Source organism: Piliocolobus tephrosceles, chromosome 15 (genome assembly GCF_002776525.5).
Source record: "Piliocolobus tephrosceles isolate RC106 chromosome 15, ASM277652v3, whole genome shotgun sequence".
NCBI classification, from domain to species: Eukaryota; Metazoa; Chordata; class Mammalia; order Primates; family Cercopithecidae; genus Piliocolobus; species Piliocolobus tephrosceles.
The window spans coordinates 64,135,162-64,162,096 of record NC_045448.1 but is presented as its reverse complement, the minus strand read 5'-3'; the positions used below and the strand labels follow the sequence as shown (position 1 = coordinate 64,162,096).

The following is a 26,935-nucleotide window of genomic DNA, read 5'->3' as shown; positions in this document are numbered from 1 at the left end:
CGGGGTTTCACCGTGTTAGCCAGGAGGGTCTCGATCTCCTGACCTCGTGATCCGCCCGTCTCGGCCTCCCAAAGTGCTGGGATTACAGGCTTGAGCCACCGCGCCCGGCCAAATTCTTAAGCTTACATACCAAAAAGGTACTTTCTAATAGATTTTTCCCCTGGTCAACGTTTCTTGAGAACTACTATGGCTGGTTTAATCAATTTTTTTTTTTTTTTTTTTTTTTTTTTTTTTTTGTTGAGACGGAGTCTGGCTCTATCACCCAGGCTGGAGTGCAGTGGCCGGATCTCAGCTCACTGCAACCTCCGCCTCCCGGGTTTACGCTATTCTCCTGCCTCAGCCTCCTGAGCAGCTGAAACAACAGGCGCCCGCCACCTCGCCCGGCTAGGTTTTTGTATTTTTTTAGTAGAGACGGGGTTTCACCGTGTTAGCCAGGATGGTCTCTATCTCCTGACCTCGTGATCCGCCCGTCTGGGCCTCCCAAAGTGCTGGGATTACAGGCTTGAGCCACCGCGCCTGGCTAATCAATTGTTTAAAAAAAAAAAGTGGGGGGTTAGAAAGGACAGTTAAAATGATATTAAATGTACATATAATATCGAATCCAGAGGCTGCTGCTTTCATAACAAACTAGATTCAACAGTGTTTAAAGAAAAATCTATTGTGTTTTAGGAATTTATCCCGCAGACACACTTGCACATGTATGAAATAACCAACTTACAAAAATAGTCCAGCATCTTTATAGTAGTAGAAGATTGACAAGAATCTAAAAGTCCATCAATAGGAGACTGGCTAAATAAAGTTTGGTATATCCATTCAATGGAGTACAACATAACTTTAAAAATGAATGGGGTGGCTCTGCAGATATCTATATAGCTTTTATGTTTTTTTTGAGACAGGGTCTTGCACTGTCACCCAAGCTGAAGTGCTGTGGCATGATCTCAGTTCTCTGCAACCTCTGCTTCTGGGGCTCAAGCAATCCTCCCACCTCAGCCTCCCGAGTAGCTGGAACCATAGGTGTAAGCCACCACACTAGGCTGTTTTGTTTTGTTTTTGTAAATGGGGTCTTGCCATGTTGCCCAGGTTGGTCTCGAACTCCTGAGCTCAAAGTGATCTGCCTACCTTGGCCTCCGAAAGTGCTGGGATTACAGGCATGAGCCACCGTGCCTGACGCTAAGTATCTATATAGTTTTAAGATGTATTACTAAAGGAAAAACACAGAGTGCAGAACAGTGTGTTATAATTTATGTACAAAAGGCGATGGTTACATGCACACACATATATTTACATACATACTTTGGTTATGCATTGAATATTTCCGAGCTATAGGCCATGGGACAAAAACGAGGCTTAAATGGGTGGGAGTCGGGTGAGCAAAGAACATTTCTTTTCACTATGTATTCCTTTGTTTTTTTTTTTTTAACTCTCAAAATAAATATGTGTATTTTTTTCCTGTAAAGATAAACAAAAACTTGGTTTTCATTTAACACCATTTTATTGATTTTCTAATGTATATATAACTTTTATTTAAATTATGATTAACTGGCAGTGGAATTATAGGGTTTTTTCCCCCCTCCTTCTTTATGCTTTATTAGAATTAAATAAAGCTGCACTGGCCGTCCACTTCTGTTGTTCAGGAAACATTACCAGGGTCATGATCTGCAGAGGTCAATATTCCCTTAAGGTTTAGGTTTATACAGATTGTACCTCTTTTGGAAAGCGTCTTAATCTAACTTTATTGGCTTAAAATGTAATGTCTTTTTTTTTTTTTTTTTCTTTTCTTCGAGGTGGAGTCTTGCTCTGTCGCCCGGACTGGAGTGCAGTGGCCGGATCTCAGCTCACTGCAAGCTCCGCCTCCCGGGTTTACGCCATTCTCCTGCCTCAGCCTCCCCAGTAGCTGGGACTACAGGCGCCCGCAACCTCGCCCGGCTAGTTTTTGTATTTTTAGTAGAGACGGGGTTTCACCGTCTTAGCCAGGATGGTCTCGATCAACTGACCTCGTGATCCGCCCGTCTCGGCCTCCCAAAGTGCTGGGATTACAGGCTTGAGCCACCGCGCCCGGCCTAAAATGTAATGTCTTTTGCCCTGTAATGCACCCATGTATCATTTCTTCAAATACTAGTAAAAATGCTTAGGAAAGACATAGACTTTTCACATATTATCATGCTGCTTAAAGACAATTTCCTGGGCCTGGACTCCATTAAGAGACGGGGCAACAAAATGCTTTGTTCTCTTGGTGAAGGTGACGAAAGTGAAGAGCATTAAAAAAATGGCATAAAGTGGTAATCAGTTTCACAATGTGAATATTCAAACTGAAATCCATGCTTCAAAGGCACAGTTAGTGAAAAATTACTTGTCTCTACAAGTAATCTAGATCTCTCCAATAACTTTCATATATACATACTTTCTTCATGTAACATTTTCTTTCTTTTTTTTTTTAAAGACAGTCTTGCTCTGTCACCCAGACTAAAGTGCAGGGGCATGATCATGGCTCACTGCAACCTTGACATCCTGGGCTCAAGCGACCCTCCCACCATGCCTGGCTAATTTTTTATTTTTAGTAGAGATGGCGTCTCACTAAGTTGCTCAGGCTGGTCTGCGATCCTCCCACTTAGCTTCCCAAAGTGTTGGGATTACAGGCATGAGTCACTGCACCCAGACAAGATTTTCTTTTTAATTCTACATGAAATGAGTTTTCATGCTTCCAACTAATTGCTCTTCTAAAGATATGTTTGATTCGTTTGTTTTCTTCTTTTCTGGCTTATATAAAGTGGCTATAAGGTAATGATAGAGGAAATCAACAGGAAGGAGTAAGAGCAGGTTTTCTTTATCAGTGTGTGTGTGTGTAGACATATTATTAGTGTGTGTGTATATATATTTACCTTTATTTGTGTGTGTGTATATATATACATATATATATAAATTTTTTTTTTTTGAAACGGAGTCTTGCTCTGTCACCCAGGCTGGAGTGCAGTGGCATGATCTCAGCTCAGTGCAACCTCCCAGGTTCAAGCGATTCTCCTGCCTCAGCCTCCCGAGTAGCTTGGATTACAGGCATGCGCCACCGTGTCCGACTAATTTTTGTATTTTTAGTAATGACGGGGGTTTCACCATGTTGGCCAGGCTAGTCTCGAACTCCTGACCTCAAATGATCTGCCTTTCTCAGCCTCCCAAAGTACTGGGATTACAGGAATGAGTCACTGCGCCTGGCCTATTAGTACATTTTTAACAAGGAGCAGCAGGTAAAGAAATGTGGCTTGCCAAGTTCCAGTCCTAATATCACGAGAATATAGAATGGAGTGTTTGGAACCGAAAGAAAATAACTGGTCCAATTCATACTTACTTTATACAAAATATTGTTCCTTCTATAGGAAATTTTGTTTTTTTGCTTCCAATTAATAGTAGTCCTAAACGTAGTTTTACTCACTTGCTTTTTCTTTTCTACCTCATGAGATAATGATCTAGGTAATTTTTAATTTTTTAAGAAGGAGACGGTCTCGCTCTGTTGCCCAGGCTGGAGTGCAGTGGTGCAATCCTAGCTCACTGCAGCCTTGAATTCTTGTGCCTAGGTGATCCTCTTGCCTTACTTTCCTGAGTAGCTGGGATTACAGGAATCCACCACTGCACTCAGCTAATTTTTAAAATTTTTTGTAGAGATGGGGTCTTGTTTGGTTGCCCAGGCTAGCCTTTAACTCCTGGTTTCAAGCAATCCTCCTGCCTTGGCCTCCCAAAATTGTAATTTAAAATACATCCAACCAACAAATATTTGAGTATCCATGAAGAGTACTACATTAGGCCTGGAGATACTTATTAATACAATATTGTCTATTACATGTGGACAGTGTGTTAAGCATGAGGACAAAAAGATAGAAAATGCCTTCTGCCATGATAGGTTTGGGGAAAAAGCAAGACTATTAAAAAAACTCCACTATTTTTCTAGTAATAAGTTTAGATTGAAAACTCCTAACATTAGCATAAACTTCTGTGGCATTTAGTGGTTTTGAAATATAAATGATTCCTTATCTGCTAAAAAGTAACACCTCCAGTGAAAACCTATTATCATTTTTTTAATATAATGAAAATGTTCTAATTTCATCCAATGGCATAACACTGTTAACAATATTATCTGCGGGCCGGCCCGGTGGCTGAAGCCTGTAATCCCAGCACTTTGGGAGGCCGAGACGGGCGGATCACAAGGTCAGGAGATCAAGACCATCGTGGCTAACACGGTGAAACCCCCTCTCTACTAAAAAATACAAAAACAAAAACTAGCCGGGCGAGGTGGCAGGCGCTTGTAGTCCCAGCTACTCAGGAGGCTGAGGCAGGAGAATGGCGTAAACTCGGGAGGCGGAGCTTACAGTGAGCTGAGATCCGGCCACGGCACTCCAGCCCGGGGCGACAGAGCAAGACTCCGTCACAAAAACAAAAAAACAAAAAACAATATTGTCTGCAACTTATTTAATATTAGTAGCGAGCCTTAAAATTGAATTATCTACAATGTGTGCACCTTTAAGATTTTAAAAATACGGTATGTGTTCAATGTAGGTAATGTTTACAAATATATACTGAAATAGACTGATTCATTATCACAAGGTGAGTTTTATGCTTTATCTTTCTAGCCTTACTGCCTTCCTCTGGTTAGAAAATATATATATATATATAAATTCTTTAGGCAAGCTGGGAAACATCCAAGTTTGTTTTCTTTTCTTTTTTTTTGAGACGGAGTCTCGCTCTGTCACCCAGGCTGAAGTGCAGTGGCGCCATCTGGTCACTGGAAGCTCTGCCTCCCGGGTTCACACCATTCTTCTGCCTCAGCTTCCCCAGGAGCTGGGACTACAGGCGCCTGCCACCACGCCTGGCTAATTTTTTGTATTTTTAGTAGAAACGGGGTTTCACTGTGTTATCAAGGACGGTCTCGATCTCCTGACCTAGTGATCCACCCACCTCAGCCTCCCAAAGTGCTGGGATTACAGGTGTCAGCCACTGTGCCTGGCCGCAAGTTTGTTTCCTGAATAGACACTAAATATTAGCTAGAAACAGAGTCTGAGTCACTTTCATTTGGGTATATATTTATTTAGAATGCATACTAACAGCATGATGATAAACTGTCATTCACAAACCTGTACCAAGAAGCACATAATCTTTAAAATGTGTTGTTTTTCACAAGTAATTTAAGTGAGCATTACTATTATTTGGTACTTGAGTCAAAGACGACATTTAGATTCTTCAGCTTTGAAGCATTTAGTAACATCCTTGTCTAGTCAGGCAGAGGAAAGAAATTCAAAAGCAGTTTCTTTTTCTTCTGTCAGTTCCTTTGCAGTAAGATCCATCTTCTCACGTGAGAAATCATTAATAGGGAGACCTTCAACAAACTTCCAGGTCTTATTCTGTTTGAAAATAATGCAAATAAGAGATTTAAAGTGGAATTGATCTTTCAATAAGCAACAACCTAGTTTGAACTTATATTTAGAGGTATATCTGTTTTAAAGTCTGATTCTAAAGAAGTAAATCAAAATCCAGATTTTAATTAATAGATAATTCTAATAAAAACTCAACACTTGAATTTTAAACCTCTTGAATCTAAAAAAAAAAAATATTTAAAATGATTGACTTTAGCACGTTTATAATAAACAGCAACAACACTGAAAACCATTGCTTCATTTAGAAATATACTATTTGTAGGTCTCTAATACTTGAGGCATAATAACATACTGTGTCTAGTAGGAAGAGATGAATTTTCCTTTCCAGATTAATTTCAATCACAAAAACTTTTAATGACCTGAAGTTGAAATACATATAGTTTTATTTTTTTTAATTTTTTTAGTTTTTTTTTTTTAATTATTATTATACTTTAAGTTCTAGGGTACATGTGCATAACGTGCAGGTTTGTTACATATGTATACCTGTGCCATGTTGGTGTGCTGCACCCATCAACTTGTCAGCACCCATCAACTCGTCATTTACATCAGGTATAACTCCCAATGCAATCCCTCCCCGCTCCCCCCACATATAGTCCTAAAGCTGAGAAAAATGTCTATTTTAGTAAAGGAACAATTTTCTAGATGAAGTTATACCATTCTGTTTTATTTTTGGGGGGACAGGGTCCTGCTCTGTTGCCGAGGATGTGGGACCACAAGTGTGTGCCACCATGCCCGGCTAATTATTTTATTTTTGCAGAGATGGGGGTCTCAGTATGTTGCCCGGGCTGGTCTTGAACTCCTGGGCTCAAGCAATTTTGCCACCTTGGCCTTCCAAAGTGTTGGGATTATAGGCGTGAGCCACTGTGCCTGGCCAATAATACCATTCTTAAGGGAAACATATAACTACTTTCTCAAAGAAGGGAAATAGCTCCAAAATACTTTACCTTGATTACAACAGGGAATGAGTAGAGCAGATCATCAGGAACACCATAGGAGTTGCCATCAGAGATAACACCCATGGACACAAACTCTCCCTGAAAATAACAATGTTTCACATACTCATGGTGATTAGTTTACACAACTGACACATGAACTAATAAAATTAAACCAGGTGACCCTTTCTTACTATGTTCATAACATCATTACTGTGTAAGGAACTATCATCAGCACCAGGTACTTCCACGACAAGATAACTTTCATGGATATTATTTCATTTCATGCTTCCATATCATATGTGAAGTAGGCCAGGGAAACCTAATCCTCATTTCCTAATCCTCACAGATGAGGAAGCTGTGGCCTAGAAGAAAAAAATTCACCCCTACTATGTATCAGGCATTGTGCTACGTGTTTTCCATATACAATCTCCTTTAACCCTCACAACCCTGTGTATAATAGTAATGTCATGTAAAAGATGACAAAACGGCTCAGAAAGGTCAAGGCTAAGAAACTCCAAAGTTTACTTAGTTAATAGGCAGCTGAGCTGAGAAATCAACCTAACCTGACTATAACCTAAAGGCTATATTCTTTTTATATTATATCACCAGGCAACAAAAATAAAACAGAGTGAGCTGTGCAAATCACTAAATCCTTACCTCTGGGGTTCCAAACCAGATGTCCCTGACGTGGTCACAGATGGCTTTTGCAGCAGACATTGCACTGGATAGTTTTCGAGCCTTGATGACAGCAGCGCCACGCTGCTGCACAGTCTGGGAAAGGGGCAGGCGAAAGCAGCAGTGTTACTTGGTCACGATAGCAACATTTTCATTGATTCCAAGTCGAACTTGGGGTGAAAGGCTATGACCAGAGTTTAATGTGTCCCTTCCAAAATCATGCAACAACCTGATGTTAGCCTTACCAATCCTTCTGGAAAAAGAAAACTGTATCTTCCCATACAAAGTTTATCATATGTCAAAGACATGGGTCTTGGTATAAGTCGCAACTGCTGTGCTACAGATCACATCAGATCAGACTGGATCATGACTGGCTTATTAAGATCCCAACAGTATGCAGTCATCAGAGCAACTGTGAAAGACTTGTTGCCCTCCTTGAAGGTTTCCTGTCCTAAGAGTCTCTCAAGAGTTCTTTATGCTCAGCGTTAATAAGGCTCACAGATTTTTCTTACCGTGACAAATTCTCCCTTGAGCCAGCTGTCATCTTTCAGAGCTTCGTAAACACCAACTTCCTTTCCTTGCAATTTCACCTTGGCATGGTTGACATCTGGATACTGAGTCGAGGAATGGTTTCCCCAGATAATGACATTCTTTACATCATTAGCAGTCACACCAAGTTTAAGAGCAATCTAGTTAAATTGAAAACAAATACATTACTGAGGCAAATGCTTTTTATTTCCAAATGGGACCTGTTTTGACAAACGCCCTTAAATAAAAACCTTCTGAAATTTCAAGAGAACACAAGAGTTATATTGACTTGTAAAAAATGTAAATTTATTGCTTGGCAATTTCCTACAACAGATTAACAGTGGTAATAACTGTGGACTTGAAGCTTATGGAGTACAATGTTTAAGGGTATGAAGCATCCCATAGTTTGTGGTTATTAGTACAGTAGGTGTATCAAACAAAAACCATTAATCAAGTTACTATTATTTATTAATCAATTTACTGTTTCTTGAATATGTAAATGTGATCTTTTGTTTCACTTTTAACGTTTACCTGGAGATGTCTTCTCAGTGCTTCTGAGTAATCAGGTATTTAGGCACTTTAGGTAAAATTTTTATTATATACCATATACAAATTAATTTTCAAATAACCCTAAATATGAAATTTTAGAGTTGGATAGGACTCAAATTACCAAGATATGACTGTCCTCATTTTATATATCAGGAAACTGAAGGAAAGAGATTTCATATGTGTGTGTGTGTGTGTATACACACATATATACACACTAAAATTCTAACATATGTAACAATCTCTAGCTATAACTCCAGAAAGCACTTTAGGGTCCTGCAATGCCTTGCAATCACGTATAGTATAATAGCCACAAAAAGGGTTAAAAAGTTATGTCTTGAGCTGGGCATGGTAGGTCACGCCTATAATCCCAGCACTTTGGGAGGCCAAGGTGGGCAGATCACCTAAGGTTGGCAGTTTGAGACCAGCCTGACCAACGTGGAGAAACCCCATCTCTACTAAAAATACAAAGTTAGCCGACTTTGTGGTGCATGTCTGTAATCCCAGCTACTCGGGAGGCTGAGGCAGGAAAATTGCTTGAACCTGGGAGGTGGAGGTTGTGATGAGCCGAGATTGCACAACTGCACTCCAGCCTGGGCGACAGAGTGAGACTGTCTCCAAAAAAAACAAAAAACAAAAAACAAAACAAAACAAAAAAGACATGTCTTGGTAGATTTAAATAAAATCAGCCTGTTTGATATTTGATAAGTTTATGTGCAGAAAATAAACTGTGATCAGGTGTATGTATAATTTGTTCCTAACTAGACAACAGAATTTATGATGAACCAGAAGGGAATGCGGAAAAATATTTTAAGAAGCTGATCTGTTTTGGTGACATGGTGGGCAATTCTTCCTTCCTCTGTGTCCCAGTAAGAATGGGAGAGAAAATTAGTTGTGCCAGAGTCTGTAGCTTTAGCACATAAATAAAGCATTTGAGTATTTGCCATGTAATAAAAGGAATACACTTTGATATTTTAAGGAAAATTTTAAAACAAGGGTAATAACAACTCCAAACTGAAACAAGTCACATGTCCTTCAAGAATAGTTAAATATGCCAGGAACGGTGGCTCACGCCTATAATCCCAGCACTTTGGGAGGCTGAGGTGGGAGGATCATGAGGTCAAGAGATTGAGACCATCATGGTCAACATGGTGAAGCCCCATCTCTACTAAAAATACAAAAATTAGCCCAGCTACTCAGGAGGCTGAGGCAGGAGAATCTCTTGAACCTGGGAGGCAGAGGTTGCAGTGAGCCGAGATCATGCCATTGCACTCCAGCCTGGGCAAAAGGGCGAGACTCTGTCTCAAAAAAAAAAAAAAAAAAAAAAAGAATGGTTAAATAAACTGTATTACGTCTTACATATGCAATGGAATAAATAAAAAGGCTAAGTGGGGCCCGGCGCGGTGGCTCAAGCCTGTAATCCCAGCACTTTGGGAGGCCAAGACGGGTGGATCACGAGGTCAGGAGATCGAGACCATCCTGGCTAACACGGTGCACTCCATCTCTACTAAAAAATACAAAAAACTTGCCAGGCACGGTGGCTCACGCCTATAATCCCAGCACTTTGGGAGGCCGAGGCAGGCGGATCATGAGGTCAGGAGATCGAGACCACCCTGGCTAACACGGTGAAATCTCGTCTCTACTAAAAATACAAAAAATTAGCCAGGCGTGGTGGTGCGTGCCTGTAGTCCCAGCTACTCAGAGGCTGAGGCAGGAGAATGGCATGAACCCAGGAGGCGGAGCCTGCACTCCACTGCACTCCAGCCTGGGCGACAAAGCGAGACTCCCTCTCCAAAAAAAAAGGTAAGTGGAAAAACAACAAAAAGGAACAACCAACAACCTGGATGGATCTTAAAGGCATTAAACTGAGTGAAAAAGAGACAGTTTCAAAAGGTTCCTTACTGCATGATTCCATTTTTGTAAATTTTCAGAATGACAAAATTATAGAGGTAGAGTGCAGATAAATGATGTCAGGGACAGAGGGAGGTGTGACCATAAGGGAGAGTATGAAGGAGTTCTTTTGTGAGTGATGAAGAAATTCTGTACCTTGACTATGGGGGCAGTTATAGGAATCTACACTTGTAATCAAATGTCATAAAGACACATAAAAAAATATATAAAACTAGTGAAACTTCAGTAAGTCTAGTTAATAGTATCGTGTGTAGTTCATCAACTTCTTGGTTTTCATAATACTCTGTAGTTATGTAAGATACCATCAGTGGGTGATGGGTACAAGGGACTTCTCTGTACAATTTTTTTTTGCGACTTCTGAGTCTAAAATTATTTCAAAATAAAAAGTAAAAAAAAAAAAAACAAAAAACCAACCAACCAACCAACCAAAAAGGATAAAGATGAAAAAAAAGGCCATTATCTAAAATGTCTGCAATGACTTGACTGGTCTTCACACTAATTTATTCAGTTAAGTAAGAAGTAAACTGTCTTTACTTTCATTCTCACTCTTAAACTAGTTGAGACTGCTTTCCGAAATCCTAAAATAATTAAAAGTTTACTTAAAAATTTCTGTTTGTGATACTGTAAATCACTTTTGACCGATCGAATCCCTGCAAGTCTTGCAAGTATCAGGGCTATTATCTACAATATTTGCATTAGTCTCCACAAATTAGTTGATGGTTGGTTTCTGGGTACCCAGCTATTGATCTGCTTAGCCTGTGGGGTAGGGTAGAGTGGCACGCTGTTCAATGAGTACCATTTTTTATGGGTGCCGTGACCCGAAAGAACTGGGGAAAAAAACCGCTCTTACTTGTATTTATACTTAAATTTAGCTGGTATGGTATAGAAAAAGATTCATACCTTGAACAATTAACTCAAGATATATATCACCAGGAAGTTAGAGCCTGTACCTTCCCTGAATGTCAGCTTCAATGTTCCCAAGTACAGTGAAGAAAAAATGCCTCTAGGCCTCTCTGCCCTCAGTCTTCCTGGGCTCCCCTGCCTTCCTTTGTTCTTGTTGCCCTCCTCCTCTTGCTCCTTTGATCTCTTGAGCTAATCCAGTTCTGTCTGGACAGCAAAGGCCAGGTACTTTGTACCCAGCAGATATAATTTCTTAATATGATTCAAGTCACAATTAGTCTAAATTTATACGTACCCGGGATAACAGTTCTTTACTCCCCTAGACACTCATGTCTGTCATAGAGGTCTGTTAAAAGTTTTTGATTAATTCTCCAGCCCTAGTAATTTTCTTACCAGCTAACTGGTATTACTGTCAAATTACCTTATCTGGTATCACTGTCAAATTACCTTGTCAGCAGACGTAAATATAGCACTGGTTTGCAAATACGCAGGGAAGTTCTGCAGATGTTAAACAGTCCCTAAGTAGCTAAGGCCTCTGAATTCCAAGACAAAATATCTAGCAACCATTCCTGTAAGAAAAACTTATCTTTGGGTTTGTTATTTTTCTCACTGGATAAACAACTTCTTTTAGAGGAATAAAGTGCTTCTTCAATGACTCCTTAAAAGCTCTCACTATGCCAGATTGACATGCTGAAACAGTGCCAAGCCAAGGTCCCAGGAGTAACAAAGAACATGTCCCAAAGTGCAGGTTAAAGTCTGAGGAGAGCACTTTCTTCCCTCTTTGCTCATTCAGACTTCAGCCCTGCAGTGAAAACTGTTTCAGGCACTAGGACAAAGTATCTCTTAGCAGTACCTTTGGAAGGAGAGTATTCCAATGCCTGTCTCCACCAAAGCCTCAGGTTAAACAACAAAAAGTGGTTGTTAGTGTCATCGTGTTACCTCTTTCTTGTTGCAGGAACTAAATAAGTCACTTTCTGGCAATCCAGAGTTTACAACTGTAACGCGTATAATATCTCTTCCTTTACAACTGTCCCACAGTACTCAAACTGCCTGCCTCCAGTCATTCAAACAAACTCCTATTTGTTCTCAGCTACCATCAGACCCAGCGAATAGCTTAAAGCCTCTCAGGGAATATCTGCACTTTAAGCTAAAAATTTAAGGGTTGTTACCCAACAACCCTTTAAGTTAGGAATGTTTAGGCTGTATGCTTCTTAGAAAGAAGAAATCAACTAATAATAATAGCAGCCAACCTTTCTTGCATTTACTATGTGCAGGCACCATGCTAAGGGCTTAAAATGGATCTTATTTAATCCTCATAAGAACTCTCTGAGTTATGGCCGGGCACGGTGGCTCAAGCCTGTAATCCCAGCACTTTGGGAGGCCGAGATGGGCGGATCACGAGGTCAGGAGATCGAGACCATCCTGGCTAACACGGTGAAACCCCATCTCTACTAAAAAATACAAAAAAAAAATAGCCGGGCGAGGTGGTGGGCGTCTGTAGTCCCAGCTACTCGGGAGGCTGAGGCAGGAGAATGGCGTAAACCCGGGAGGCGGAGCTTGCAGTCAGTGAGCTGAGATCTGGCCACTGCACTCCAGCCCCGGCGACAGAGTGAGACTCCGTCTCAAAAAAAAAAAAAAAAGAACTCTATGAGTTAGATATTGGCCGGAACAGGTCTCTGAGTTCCCTTAGTATTTACTGATAATTTGATAATTATCTTTACCATCCTAAAGATAAGGGAGTGGCAGGATAATAGGATCATTGTAGGGAGAAAATCAGCAGTAAGACATATGAACAAAGATCTCTGTGACATGAATAAATTTAAAGAAAAATGCTGTGACTTGATATGCATATGCAAACATCTCCATAAACCTTTTAGCAGCATTGTTTCAGCAAGTCCCACCTCTTGCCGTAGGCAGTTTTCTCCTATCTCAGTAAACACAGCATACAATCTACACGGAGATGTTCCATTGCCCAGCGGGCAGGAGACAAATGCTTTTCTCTTACTTGAGATTAAGAGAATGGTGATGACCTTTAACCAGCAAGCCGCCTTCAGGCACTTGTTTAACAAAGCACACCCTGCACAGCCCAAAATCCCTTAAACCTTGAGTCACCACAGCACATGTCTCTTGCAAGGACAAAGTTGGGGGTAGGGTCACACATTAACAGCATCTCAAATACAGAAGAAAATGGAGTCTCTTATGTCTGCTTCCTTCTATATAGACACAGTAACAGGCTGATCTCTCTTTTCCCCACAGATATAATTATTACATTTTTTTTTTTTTGAGATGGAGTCTAGCTCTGTCGCCCGGGCTGGAGTACAGTGGGCGGATCTCAGCTCACTGCAAGCTCTGCCCCCCAGGTTTACACCATTCTCTGGCCTCAGCCTCCTGAGTAGCTGGGCATACAGGCGCCCGCCACCTCGCCCGGCTCGTTTTTTGTATTTTTTAGTAGAGACGGGGTTTCACCGTGTTCGCCAGGATGGTCTCGGTCTCCTGACCTCGTGATCCGCCCGTCTCGGCCTCCCAAAGTGCTGGGATTACAGGTTTGAGCCACCATGCCCGGCCAATTATTACATTTTAATCATTGAATGTACTTTCTCAAATTCACAGAGCTAGTAAGTGGACTAAGGTCAGTTGATACCATTAGGTAAGACCATACATAAGGGTTTTGAGTCAGGCAAATCAAATGGCTCCATAATTTATGAGCTGTATGACTCTGAGCAGGTTCTCTGACTTCCCTGGGCCTCAGGTTTCTTACCTAAAGCAGGGATAATATGAGATACTTCATATAGTTACTATAAAAATTAAATGGAAAATTACATGTATAGCATTCAATCTACAGTAGATGCTTAACAAATGTATATTCTTTTCTCTTTCACTAGGCATTCCAGTGCTGAAGGATTATTAATTCTTAGGTTAGGGCAGCAGTGCTTCAACTTAGACCTCACAGCATCTTCTGGTTAACAATTTTTTTTGAAACTAAAATTATCTTTCTCTAGAAGAAAAAGCACTGAACTCATAGACCTATCTAGCAGTGATGGCCTACAGACAAGAAGGGATGGCCAGAAAAGCATTAGGGCAACGGACAGAGCTTCTGTCCAGGAACAGGCACCAGGACCAGTTAGATCTGAAAAAGCCTAGGAAACTAGCTCAGATCAGTTGCTTGGCTTCTAATTTTTTTTTTTTTTTTTTTTTTTGAGACGGAGTCTTGCTCTGACGCCCAGGCTGGAGTGCAGTGGCCGGATCTCAGCTCACTGCAAGCTCCGCCTCCCGGGTTTCCGCCATTCTCCTGCCTCAGCCTCCCGCGTAGCTGGGACTACAGGCGCCCGCCTTGTCGCCCGGCTAGTTTTTTTGTATTTTTTAGTAGAGATGGGGTTTCACCGTATTAGCCAGGATGGTCTCGATCTCCTGACCTCGTGATCCACCCGTCTCGGCCTCCCAAAGTGCTGGGATTACAGGCTTGAGCCACCGCGCCCGGCCGGCTTCTAATTTTTTGAAAAGCTATTGTTAATTCCTTGGTCACTGGCTCCTTGGCATACTTATCTATGGCTCCAATGGTAAAGAAAATTAGCAACAGAGTTTAGCTCCTAAGTAGTGAATGTAGCAAATTTCACAGATACACATAGAATATTAAAAAGACATAAACTGAAAATTAAATATAAAATTATAAAATCTGAATTTGCTTAGCTGCAGGTAAAACAGAAGCAGAACCACACAATCACGCAAAGCTCAAGTCTTTGTTTATATAATCTCTTATGTATCTGAAAAAATTAAAACTAAATTATGTACCATCATGTATACTAATGTTTAACCACTGTAACAAGAGAACATTAGTAACGGCATTTCATTATAGTTAGCAATTGAAATATAGTTAAAGACAAAATCAAGTAGGAAGTAAAGCCTCTGGTCCTTTACGAGAATACATTTAAAGACTCCCTAACAAATTAATAATAATTTACTTTTAATTTAATAAAAGTAATAGGTTCCTACTAAACAAAAACAAGAAAAAAGCACAAACTCAGATTCAGTTATTTTAAAAGTGAAAGAAAAATGTTTTAAAGTTGAACAATCACAAGATTTAAAAGACGTTTTTCTTACTTGAGCTTTAGCTCGGTTGTGATCCAAACGAGTCAAGCAACTAAAGTTTTCCTTGGGGATGGATGGAGCCGACTTGGACGCAGTCAGGCAGTTGGTATTGGCTGGGTTACCCACAACGATAACCTAGGAGGAATGGAAAGCACTGAAGACTTACAGACTATATACTTACTAACCATGTTAAAATTTGAATGAAAATGTCTAACAGGTAGCCGTACAGGGGAGGCTTGGGAAATACCAAATACAATATAGCATAGGAAAATACATTTTAAGTTATAAAAATCTTTAATAAAATGGTAATAAAATTTTTGAAATAATATCAGATTTATAGAAAAGTTACAACTATTACAGAGACTGACTCCCATATATCTTTAGTCTTTGTTTTTTTTTTTTTTTGGTACCTCTTTTGACAAGCTGCAGACAAGATTACTTCATTGTCTCTAAGTACTGCAGTGCTGGCAAATATTTCTCACAAACAAGGACGCTTTGCAGAGGTGGAATTACTGTGCAAGGAATACTTTACCTCCAAACAGCCTGCAATTTAGCAGTTTGAACAACCTTCTAATCTTTTACTGGCACTTGTGGATTTCTATTCAACTCATTTATATTATTTTCTGTGATGACAGAATGTTAGTTAACTATTTAAAATGAAGTCCACAGAAAGCAAAAAATGCAAACATCTATGAAATGTTACTGATAGAACATTATAATGGGCAACTTAAAAAATTTTATACAAATTTTCTTTCACCTTTTTTTTTTTTTTTAAATAGGAAAGTATACGGAAATCAGTTAAACCTTTAACCGGCAAGCCTATTTGCTGTATGACAATTAAGTTCTAGTTAATTGATAGTTCACAAATAAAAGAAGGTTTGGCTGGGTGTCGTGGCTCACACCTGTAATCCCAGCACTTTGGGAGGCAAAGGATCACCTGAGGTCACAAGTTCGAGACCAGCCTTGGCCAACATGGTGAAACCCCATCTCTACTAAAAATACAAAAATTAGCCAGGTGTGGTGGCGCACGCCTGTAGTCCCAGCTACTCAGGAGGCTGAGACAGGAGAAATGCTTGAACCCGGGAGGTGGAGGTTGCAGTGAGCCAAGATTGCACCACTGCACTCCAGCCTGGGTGACAGAGCAAGACTCCATCTCAAAAAAAAAAATAAAAAAAATAAATAAATAAAAAAGGCTTATTGCATTATTAAGACATATTTAGAATCTAAATAGTTTTAACACAAAGAGACAGAACTATAAGTCATACTGACTCAATTCTTCAAGAGACAAGCATATTAAAATTCCTCTGCATTAAGAAAATCTGAGGCCGGGCGCGGTGGCTCAAGCCTGTAATCCCAGCACTTTGGGAGGCTGAGAGGGGCGGATCACGAGGTCTGCAGATCGAGACCATCCTGGCTAACACGGTGAAACCCCGGCTCTACTAAAAATACAAAAACTAGCCGGGCGAGGTGGCGGGCGCCTGTAGTCCCAGCTACTCAGGAGGCTGAGGCAGGAGAATGGCGTAAACCCGGGAGGCGGAGCTTGCAGTGAGCTGAGATCCGGCCACTGCACTCCAGTCCGGGCGACAGAGCGAGACTCCGCCTAAAAAAAAAAAAAAAAAGAAAAAAAAAAAAGAAAATCTGAGCATTCAGAAACCACTATCTTCTACTCCTGAGAATAAACTTACCTTACAGCCAGCTATCTCTTTTCACCATCATACACAAATTTAAATGTCTAAATAAATATTCCCACTCAGCAAAAATGCACCAGAAGGTCCTGTGCCTTCTCTATAGGTTTAAGAACTAATATTAAATGTTCACATTATACTAACAGGAAAAATATTTTTGAACACTCTGAATATAGATTTCTACACTGTAACAAAAAACCCAGAAAGGGAGAGCTTATGAAGCACAACTCTATAGCCATATTTACTGATGATTGCACAGAACTAGAAAAAAGGACAAATAATTTTGGTTTTGCTTAAATGCTAAAAGCGTACGTTTCAAATGCTAGTAATGAAAAATCCCTAAAATACAGTGTTGGTCACCTTAACTGACTTCTTGGCGTATTTGTCTAAGGCTGCACCCTGGGATTTGAAGATTTTCACATTTGCTTTCAGTAAATCTTTTCTCTCCATGCCTTCCCTTCTTGGCATGGAGCCCACGAGAATGGCCACATCCAGGTCTTTGAAGGCAACCTCTTCTTTATCTGTTGCGATGACATCTGTGGACATGGCAATAAATATGCAGAGCTACTTAAACACCAAAGTTTTGAAGTTTTCTTTTTCATATTGAATCTACCCATTAATTCTTTCACTTGTTGCAAGTGTTTATATATCACAATGATATGCATTTCAGGAGCCTAAGAAAAGAAAGATAATACATTAATTTAACAATCATAACATTAGAAATGTCAATAGATTTATTTTGCTTTTCCTATTTCAGTAATTATCTTAAATGTCAAAAACTCCATAGCTTTTATCTTTTATAATCATATATGATGCAAGGTATAATGATGACTTTTGAAGCAACACTTGTTATTCACACTAATTACCACATAACACAAAAGAGCAACTAATTCACCTAACCTTTAAATTACAATTACTTTAAGGTCTAAGACACCAATCACAAATTTAAAAATAATAAATGTTTATTGAGGAGTTTTCTGCCAGGGATAATGCTAAGAGATTTATATTATTATCAAATTTAATCTTCACATTTTATAGATGGAGACACTGAGATTTAAAGAGTTTAACTCGCCACCATCAAAGGATAACGGAGTTGTAATTCCAGCCTAGGTTGCTCCAGAGTTCAACCACTATGCTCCAGTGTTAGTACAATTAGCAGACATCACTTGCTTTTTGAATGAAGAACATACGTCATCACACTTCTTTGTTGATTGTATTAAAAAAGCTATGACCAACATTTAGCATTTTCACTGGAAAATTGGCTAGTTGCATCATAGTCAAGGCTGCCATAAGTCTGAAAATGGGCATAGACAGGAACACCAGTTGGAGGAAAAAAAAATTATCTTCCTTAAAAAAACACATCCTTATTTGCTGAACTTTCCCTTCCCTCTCATATTCACATCTGGCAGAGGACAAACCAAGTGCAATCTGGGCCTTTAGAGAAAGCACAAGGAACTCAGCAAAGAAAGGAATACAAATGGGAAAAAGCAGCAAAGTTGATTTGGAAGGAGCTGTGGGTGAGGAAAGGGAACCAACAAAATAGTGCGGGCAGTCACGTATTCTTCTACAGAACTTTGCAACCAAAAGACTTAGATGGCAGATTATCCCTTCTAGCAAATGTTTATTCAACAGATGAAGAATTTTAAGGAAAGTTTTTCTTGGAAGGTATATATTATTTTGCTTTGTGCAAACTTCTAGGAGAGTTTCATTAATTAATCCTTACCAAAAGAAAGACTATAATGAAGATATAGCTGAAGAAATATATTCAAATTAATTTAGAATATTTTAATAAACTTTTCAATAAAATTTAAGGCTCCCTCATTATATTCGTGTTATAGTTCAATGATCTGCAAAGGCCCTTAGCTGAGCTCTTCTGGGTTTTTTCAAACTATAGAGCGTATGGTAAGGACAATTTATACTATGTCTCAACCTGATGACTGGTAGATGGGATGGGGACCATATAAGGAATCAACCAACTTCCAGAGCAATGTATAGCTATATGAAGGACATCCTTCAAAACTGAGACAAGTTTTCCATTACAGGATGCTACTATTACCATTTAAAGAGACTCCATAACAACACAACATAGACAATTCCTACATTGTCTATAATATGTGTGTGTAGACAATGTCAGGTGTATAACCCTTGTGCAATATTACACTTAACTGGTATAATAAATTATATACACACACACATTGGGGGAAAAAATGATAGTCCTTTACCTGACATTGATTGTTTCTCATTTTTTCCCCTTATTTATCCTTGGTATACATAAGTAGTTAATAAGTAGTGGTAGTTCAAAATAAAAAAATCCTCTTATGAATAATTTCTAATTAAGAGCCTTTAACAAAAACCTAAAACCTGTTTATTTATTTATTTATTTTTCTAGACAGAGTCTCGCTCTGTTTCCCAGGCTGGAGTGCAGTGGTGCAATCTCAGCTCACTGCAAGCTCCGCCTCCCGGGTTCATGCCATTCTCCTGCCTCAGTCTCCCCAGCAGCTGGGACTACAGGCGCCTGCCACCACGCCCGGCTAATTTTTTTGTATTTTTAGTAGAGATGGGGTTGCACCGTGTTAGCCAGGTTGGTCTCGATCTCCTGACCTCGTGATCCGCCTGCCTTGGCCTCCCAAAGTGTTGGGATTACAGGCGTTTAAGCCACTGCACCTGGCCCTAAAAACCTGTATTTTGTAAGAAATCAAATGCTATAAAATCCCTTCTCTACTCCCCAACTCACCTTTCAGGAGGGGAAGGGCACAGTCTTGCAGTTCCATTAGGACACCGTCAAGGACACCCATCATGGGGGTGATATCCAACAGCACAAGAATTATAGGCTACCAAAAAGCAAGGACAGCATCTGTTAGTGTAGGCTATTTCACTTAGACACAGGAAAGTTTTTTCACATACTTTTTATTTGGTATGTACATGCATGTAATTCCCATTAATTAGTCATGATCATTATTTCAGGAGGTCAGGTATCTAGCACTATGCCACTTTCAGAAAGGATGCTATAAAACCAGCATTGGTTTGCTAACAAACACAGTGAAAGGAATCACCACTACCCAGTTTTTTAAGAGTACATGAAAAAAAACATTAAACTGAGTGACATGCCATAGTTTGCTCTTATTGTTAATAGCTGTATGTTTGATTTCAGTTCATGAAAGAATAATTCAGTATCCATGGGTCAAGAAACTGAATAAATGAATACCTTAGAAAAGGATTTTAGTGTATATTAATCAGGCTTGCTGAAAGTCAGAGTGCCTGCTTCAACTGGGAAGCAGATTTCCTGACTCTTTTGGTTCTAAAGGCCATTTATTAACATGGGAGTGCTTATTGAGTAACTCTCTCCCACATGACTGTAAGTTACTGTCATTAGTGATATCTCCCATTGACTGACACCTGCTGGTTGCACCAAGTCAACTAAGTACAATATATGGAAGAGTTCTCATTTCCAAAGTGTTTTCAGTGCCTGGAGGCATACATACAAATTTACTTGCTTCCAATTATAGCAATGTGCCTATTACATTTACTGAGATTACACATTCCTTCATTGTTTTACAATTTGTGTACAAATACAGAATTTTACTAACCATATTCTTACTCTAATAACTTAAGATTTATAGACACCTGTTCCTACCTGATCTTTACCAAAGACAGATCCATTTCCAATACTATACAGCAGTGAATATGCAATTTGACCAGCTGCTCCAGTCACAAGGACTCTGATTGGTTCAGACTGTAATGAAAAAGACCCATTAACATCTTTAAGTACTACTGTACCTTAAAAATATCCAGGATTTTTATCTATAGTAAGAAATCCACACACTTTAAAAGTGAATGTAAAATTTTAAAGTCCTTTTGCATCTGGCTTAGTAGAAAATGAATGTGCTGCATATTTACGTGGTGTTATTTAACTCTCACCATATAGGGAGCTAAAAGTGTTATCCTGGATTTACTTACATAATCTTATCACCTTTTTTGGGGTATTATACCACTAAAATAGGCTCAACAATGTTGATGTGTTCAGTATGTGGTGATCCAAACCCTGGCAGCCACTAGAGCCACACAAATCCTTATTATGCAAAGCCCCCACTCCCATCTGCTCAATAGAATCTTCATACCAAGAAAAGGAGTAAAAGAGGCTAAAACTTTCCATTTACATTGAGCCAATACATTTAAGTAAGACAATTAATCGGCAGGGCGTGGTGGCTCATGCCTGTAATCCCAGCACATTGGGAGGCTGAGGCGGGTGGATCAGGAGGACAGGAGTTCAAGAGCAGCCTGGCCAACACGGTGAAACCCCATCTCTACTAAAAATACAAAAATTAGCCAGGTGTGGTGGCACGTGCCTGTAATCCCAGCTACTTGGGAGGCTGAGGCTGGAGAATCGCTTGAACCCAGGAGGTGGAAGTTGCAGTGAGCTGAGACTGTGCTACTGCACTCCAGCCTGGTAACAGAGCAAGACTGTCTCAAAAAAAAAAAAAGGACAATTGGCCGGGCGCGGTGGCTCAAGCCTGTAATCCTAGCACTTTGGGAGGCTGAGATGGGCAGATCACGAGGTCAGGAGATCGAGACCATCCTGACTAACACGTTGAAACCCCGTTTCTACTAAAAAAAAATACAAAAAACTAGCCGGGCGAGGTGATGGGCGCCTGTAGTCCCAGCTACTTGGGAGGCTGAGGCAGGAGAATGGCGTAAACCTGGGAGGTGGAGCTTGCAGTGAGCTGAGATCCGCCCACTGCACTCCAGCCTGGGCGACTGAGCCAGACCCCGTCTCAAAAAAAAAAAAAAAAAAAAAGGACAATTAATTGCTATTCAACTTTATTGTCTGGAGAAGGAAAAACAAGATTTTTTTATTTCAGGAGAAACAACAGTAACATGTAGTGACAGACAACTGACAACCTGATTCCAAGGGAAAATTATTTTTAAAAGCAAGGAGGGAAGACATACAAACAGAAATTTCAACAGATCCTGAACAAACTACAGACATAGAAACAAAGATAACTGATATTCAAGGTGATGACTCTGAGTAAAAAAAGAGTAAGCTGACAGAATTTTAAAAAATAGAAATATTTCTATTAAGAACAAAACAATGTTTAGAAACATAATGGGTAAGTCTAATTAGACAGAAAAATTCAATTAAGGTGAACCATTCCTTTCCCTGACAATGCTGGGTAAATGTACTTTCACTGTCACCTTTACCCCTACCTGCATGGAGAAATGGTTCACTGATGTGACTAAGCCTAGAAGTATTTGGTTTCTTTTTAAGATCCTTCCTCCAGATGAGAGTCATGGCTCTGAGACGAAACAAGGATGGATAGTCTCGAAGGCTTCTTTTAAGCTTCTAACTCTAAGCTCTGAAGGTCAGCAGAACTCAGCAATTTGGTACTCACTCACAGAAGTCAAAGAAAAAATAAAATTCAAAAAAGTGTCAGGCCAGGCACAGTGGCTCATGCCTGTAATCCCAGCACTCTGGGAGGCCGAGGCAGGCGGATCACCTGAGGTTGGGAGTTTGAGACCAGCCTGACCAACATGGAGAAACCCCGTCTCTAATAAAAATACAAAATTAGCTGGGTGTGGTGGCAGGTGCCTCCCAGCTATTTGGAAGGCTGAGGCAGGTGAATGGCTTGAACCCGGGAGGCAGAGGTTGCAGTGAGCCAAGATAGTGCCATTACATTCCAGCGTGGGCAACAAGAGCGAAACTCCATCTCAAAAAAAAAAAAAAAAAAAAAAAAAATAAATAAATAAATAAATAAATAATGTCAACTGGTGTAGAGAAGTGAATTTGATCATAGCAGCTATATACTACACAATATTTGTTTTCCAATTTATTGCTATTTATAGAAAAATCTTTAATGGCCTACACATGTTTCATTCTGTCATTTTCCCTTCTTTCCTTGAAGTCAAGTAGAGTAGGTGAGGAAAAGGGAATACAGGAAGAAATTATTACTCCCTTTTCCTTTAGAATGCAAGATCCTTAAGAACATGGACTTTGTCTATTTTATTTACTGCTGTATTTCAATTGCCTAGAACAACACCTGGCCTGTAGTTGGAACTCCGATATTTGCTTGAAGGAATAGCTGGATTCTATAAAACTACCAAAAAGATGGAAATGTAAAAGAACTGTTTGGGAACATATGTAGTATGCTTTAACATTTTTTAAAAGGTATTTTATTTATTTAAGATATTTCAGGCTGAGTGCAGTGGCTCACGTCTATGATCCCGGCACACTGCACCGGGGGCCGGGGTGGCCGGGGGCCGGGGTGGCTGGATCACTTGAGCCCAGGAGTTCGAGACCAGCTTGGGCAAAACGGTGAGACCCTGTCTCTTAAAAAAACAATTTAGCTGGGTATGGTGGCACATGCTGTAGTTCCAGCCACTCAGGAGGCTGAGGCAGGAGAATTACTTGAGCCTTGGAAGTTAAGGCTACAGTGAGCCATTACTGTGTCAGTGCACTTCAGCCTTGGTGACAGAGTGAGATCCTGACTCAAACAAAAACTTATTCATATGTACCATGAAAACAAATATATACTATGTATTGAGAAGGCTAGAAACTTAAGTGATCACAATAGTTTCAACTATAGTTAACAAAATTATTTATGTCATTAGTACTAATGATATTACCTTATAAATCCACTGATGAGCTGTTGTCTCATTTAATTCATTCATTAAACAAAACAGCATTAAGTTCCTATCATGTAGTTGGTACTATTTTGGGCCAGGGAATCCATTGCTGAATTACGTGAAGGAAACAAAAGGATACACCAATTTTCTTTTTCTTTTTCTTTTTTTTTTTTTGAGACGGAGTCTTGCTCTGTCACCCAGGCTGGAGTACAGTGGCCGGATCTCAGCTCACTGCAAGCTCCGCCTCCCGGGTTTACGCCATTCTCCTGCCTCAGCCTCCGGAGTAGCTGGGACTACGGGCGCCCGCCACCTCGCCCGGCTAGTTTTTTTTTTGTATTTTTTAGTAGAGACGGGGTTTCACCGTGTTAGCCAGGATGGTCTCGATCTCCTGACCTCGTGATCTGCCCGTCTTGGCCTCCCAAAGTGCTGGGATTACAGGCTTGAGCCACCGCGCCCGGCCGGATACACCAATTTTCTAAAACAGGGGGCTAGAGAGGCAGTAGAGAGTAGTAATTAAAGAGATGGACTCTGGAGCCAGACTTTCTGGGTTCAAGTCCTGGCTCCACAACTCATTAACTGCACGCTCTAGGACAAGTTACTTAACCTCTCTGTATTATTTCCCCATAGTAAAATGGAGATAATAATAGCAATTACCTAACAAACAGAGTAGTTTTAAGTATTTACAATTATCATCAGAGAATTTTCCTCTAAAGACTTTAATAGCCTGTGGTTTTCTATTTGCATTTCTGTTGCTCTGTATTAGGCCATGAAGCCCCCTTAAGAACAGTCTGCCTTTGATACGGATTTGCATTTCCATATAGTGTTCAACCAGTATTTGTTGAATGAAGGAAGGTTAGGGTATAAAGTACGAACACATACTACTTCAATGTACAGCAAACTAGGATAAGAAAAGGGGGGCTGGAGAGACGGAAGATCACTATCTATAAAATTTAACCTCCCATAAGGTCACCTATATGGTTAGAATAATGCAGTCAATTTTAGTAGTTACTTAAAAACATGTTCACGGTATCACAGTCCTTAGTGAAGGGGTTGTGGCCATCTAATGAACAGTTAATTCCACCTCAGCAGTTTTCTTCTGTATTTTTGGGGAAATTACTTTCACAGGTAGGTAATTCCATCTTATTAATGGTAGTATGAGACTTAGTGTTTGAATGTTTGAAGATGAAACAGAGAAAGAAAAGTCCAAGTATGGTTCTTTCTGCTCCTCTGCAACACTGCAGCTGAAAAGCAGGAGGGTGGGAGAGTCCTGCTGACTTTCACAATGTTACAGTGTGAACATAGGTTACTATTCTTTGCTCAGATATCTGGGCAGTCTGCCAAGATCCAAAGAAGGAATGTCTTTGCTCTTAGCAGGGCACCAATGACTTTCCTGCAGATGCAAGCTCTGTGCTAACTTCTCAGCTGTAAAGATTGAATTTAAGTGTCTCTGTTATTCCACAGACAGATCCACGTATTCCTTTTTCACTTTCAAATTTATATATATTTCTAAATTACATGCATTTCTATAACACAAAAAACTAAGCAGTACCGTTTAGATTCCTTCATACAGTTTATTTTGCTGTCACTCCCTATAGACAACAAGCAAAGAATCCTCCCCTTTGAATGAGCTTACAAAAGAAGGCTCTTTTCTAACTCTGCCCATTCACACACTCCCCTGAGGGGGGCAGGGAAATTGAGTCATGTGTGAGTTTGCTGTCAGTTCCAGCAAACTGCCAGACAAATTCTTCCTCATGTTCTGTCTCTGTGTTATCTGGCACCCCAGTGACCTTCCAGCGGTGGGGCCTTACTAGGGAAAACCAGCTAAGAATCTGTGGCCCAAAATCTCTCTGTGACCTTGAGAAAATTATCTGACCTCACCAGACTACATTATAAGAGTAGATAATATAATCTCCAAATCCTCTTTTAATTCTAGAATTCCAATATTTTGAATTGCAAGAAATAAAGCTATCAAGTAATCTACATGCTGATAACATAGTTGAGTTTGTATATGCAGTATGAACTGGCAACTTAATCCAGAATCTCAGTTAGTAAAAATTTTCAGGGAGTTGACTACACGTCTCTCCCCGGCTGCAAGACCTCACTGCGGTGGTCCCTATAAAAATAAAAATTCAGAAAGGCTTGATAAGTGTAAGACACAATATAGAAAAATGGCAAGAGTGTGAGACTCTTGGGGCAAATCACATTCTCTCTGGGTCTCGATAAACTCAATTTTAAGATGTGAAGTGGGGAGATTCGTCAAGATGACCTTTAAAAGATCCCATTCAGTTCTAAAAGCAAAAAGTCCAAGGTTCTCACATAATAAGTACCTCTGCTTTCCAGCTAAGATTATTAGGACAGAAACCACTGAAACCACAATTTAAATGACTAATTATGTGACAAAATATATAGGAAACCTAGGTTTAACACCTACTGGAAATTAGTAGCTGTCTCCACTGGCCCGTTACACAGGCAGAGAGAGTAATGCCCTTGCCTTGAAAACGTTGTCTTTTCAGGTTCTGGAAAATTTCCAATTCATTCAAACATTTCTCCACATTCTCCAGCCATTTTAGTATTTTGGACATAAAGTAGGAAAAACAGTCGCAACTATAAATACAAGCCATTGTATTGATAGTAGGAAGCGATTTCTCTGAATTTGATGACAAATGTCACCTTCAAGCAGTACGCAGAATATTCCTACGTCAGAGTTCCTTCACCAACCTTCCCCCTCCCCCTCTCTTTCTGCAGAGACAAGCGATGGAGATCTAGGTTATCCAGGTCTTCCATGACAAAATGGTTACTCTGTTACATTTAAAAGAGGTGCTTCTGGAATTCATAACATACAGTTCAACAAAGACTATCCGCAGTAGTTATCTGGCTAGTGATGTCGTCACTTCAACATGTCCTGGCATTACAAAACAGGTCAATTGAACGGGTTCCAAATAACATTTTGAGAAATCAGACATGGCGGAAACACGTATCCTGCAAACGCAGATCGTAATCTGGACCACCAGGTAAATACTACCTTTCCAGCTTTTTGCTTTCAAGGTCCCTGTGACAAAAGCTCTTATAAACACTGTGGGCTAATGAGGAGAAAAAGGGGTTAGCACCCAACCTTTCCCTCCCATCGCAAACCTTATTGTCCGTATCAAACAAACCCCGTAACATCCTTTGGAAAATAGCTGCAGCGTCGTATTCTGTCCTCCCGCTATGTAGCAGGATTAAGATCGCGCCTCTCCCAGGACAACTACTTCTCCAGAGTCCTCCTAAGAGCGCCCTATGCCCCGCAAGGTGGAAATCAATCCCTTCCCAATTACTGGGTCACTGCGACAATCCCAAGAAGATGAGTCCGAGCTTGTCAAAGGGCGCGAAGGACAGCGCTTTGCACAGCTGCCTCCCAAAAATCCCTAAAGTGCAAGAAACCCCACAGAAGGGCGCGAGGGCCGGAGGTAGGCAGGAACCCGGGGCCCACACTCACCATGACTGAAAACTGCGGAGACAATTTCAACAACTGCAAAATGAGCCTCAGAGAGTCAGGTCACCTCTACGGCGGAACTGACTCTGAGAGGGCGAGCGGTGTTAGCGAGAAAACGCTCCGCTCCCGACGCGGCGCTCTCTGGGAACTGTAGTTTAT

At 40.3% G+C, this 26,935-nt stretch overlaps 1 protein-coding gene across 1 annotated transcript; it reads right to left on the bottom strand.

Moving 5' to 3' along the window:
* Nucleotides 1-5,049: 5,049 nt before the first annotated feature.
* Nucleotides 5,050-26,907, bottom strand: MDH1 (malate dehydrogenase 1). The gene is made up of 9 exons (XM_023224127.2): nucleotides 26,780-26,907; nucleotides 20,318-20,416; nucleotides 19,418-19,514; nucleotides 17,044-17,219; nucleotides 15,011-15,133; nucleotides 7,540-7,716; nucleotides 7,010-7,123; nucleotides 6,362-6,451; nucleotides 5,050-5,384 (listed from the first exon to the last, which is right to left on the bottom strand). Exons 1-9 carry the CDS (start codon nucleotides 26,780-26,782, stop codon nucleotides 5,259-5,261), a joined length of 1,005 nt encoding a protein of 334 aa, XP_023079895.1. The 5' UTR covers nucleotides 26,783-26,907; the 3' UTR covers nucleotides 5,050-5,258.
* Between the last annotated feature and the right edge of the window lie 28 nt (nucleotides 26,908-26,935).

Coding starts and splice junctions, on each gene's coding strand:
- MDH1 (XM_023224127.2), bottom strand. Junction 15,134..17,043: donor ACGCCAAGAAGTCAGTTAAG/GTGACCAACACT, acceptor CATTCCTCCTAG/GTTATCGTTGTGGGTAACCC. Junction 5,385..6,361: donor CATTCCCTGTTGTAATCAAG/GTAAAGTATTTT, acceptor ATTTTCAAACAG/AATAAGACCTGGAAGTTTGT.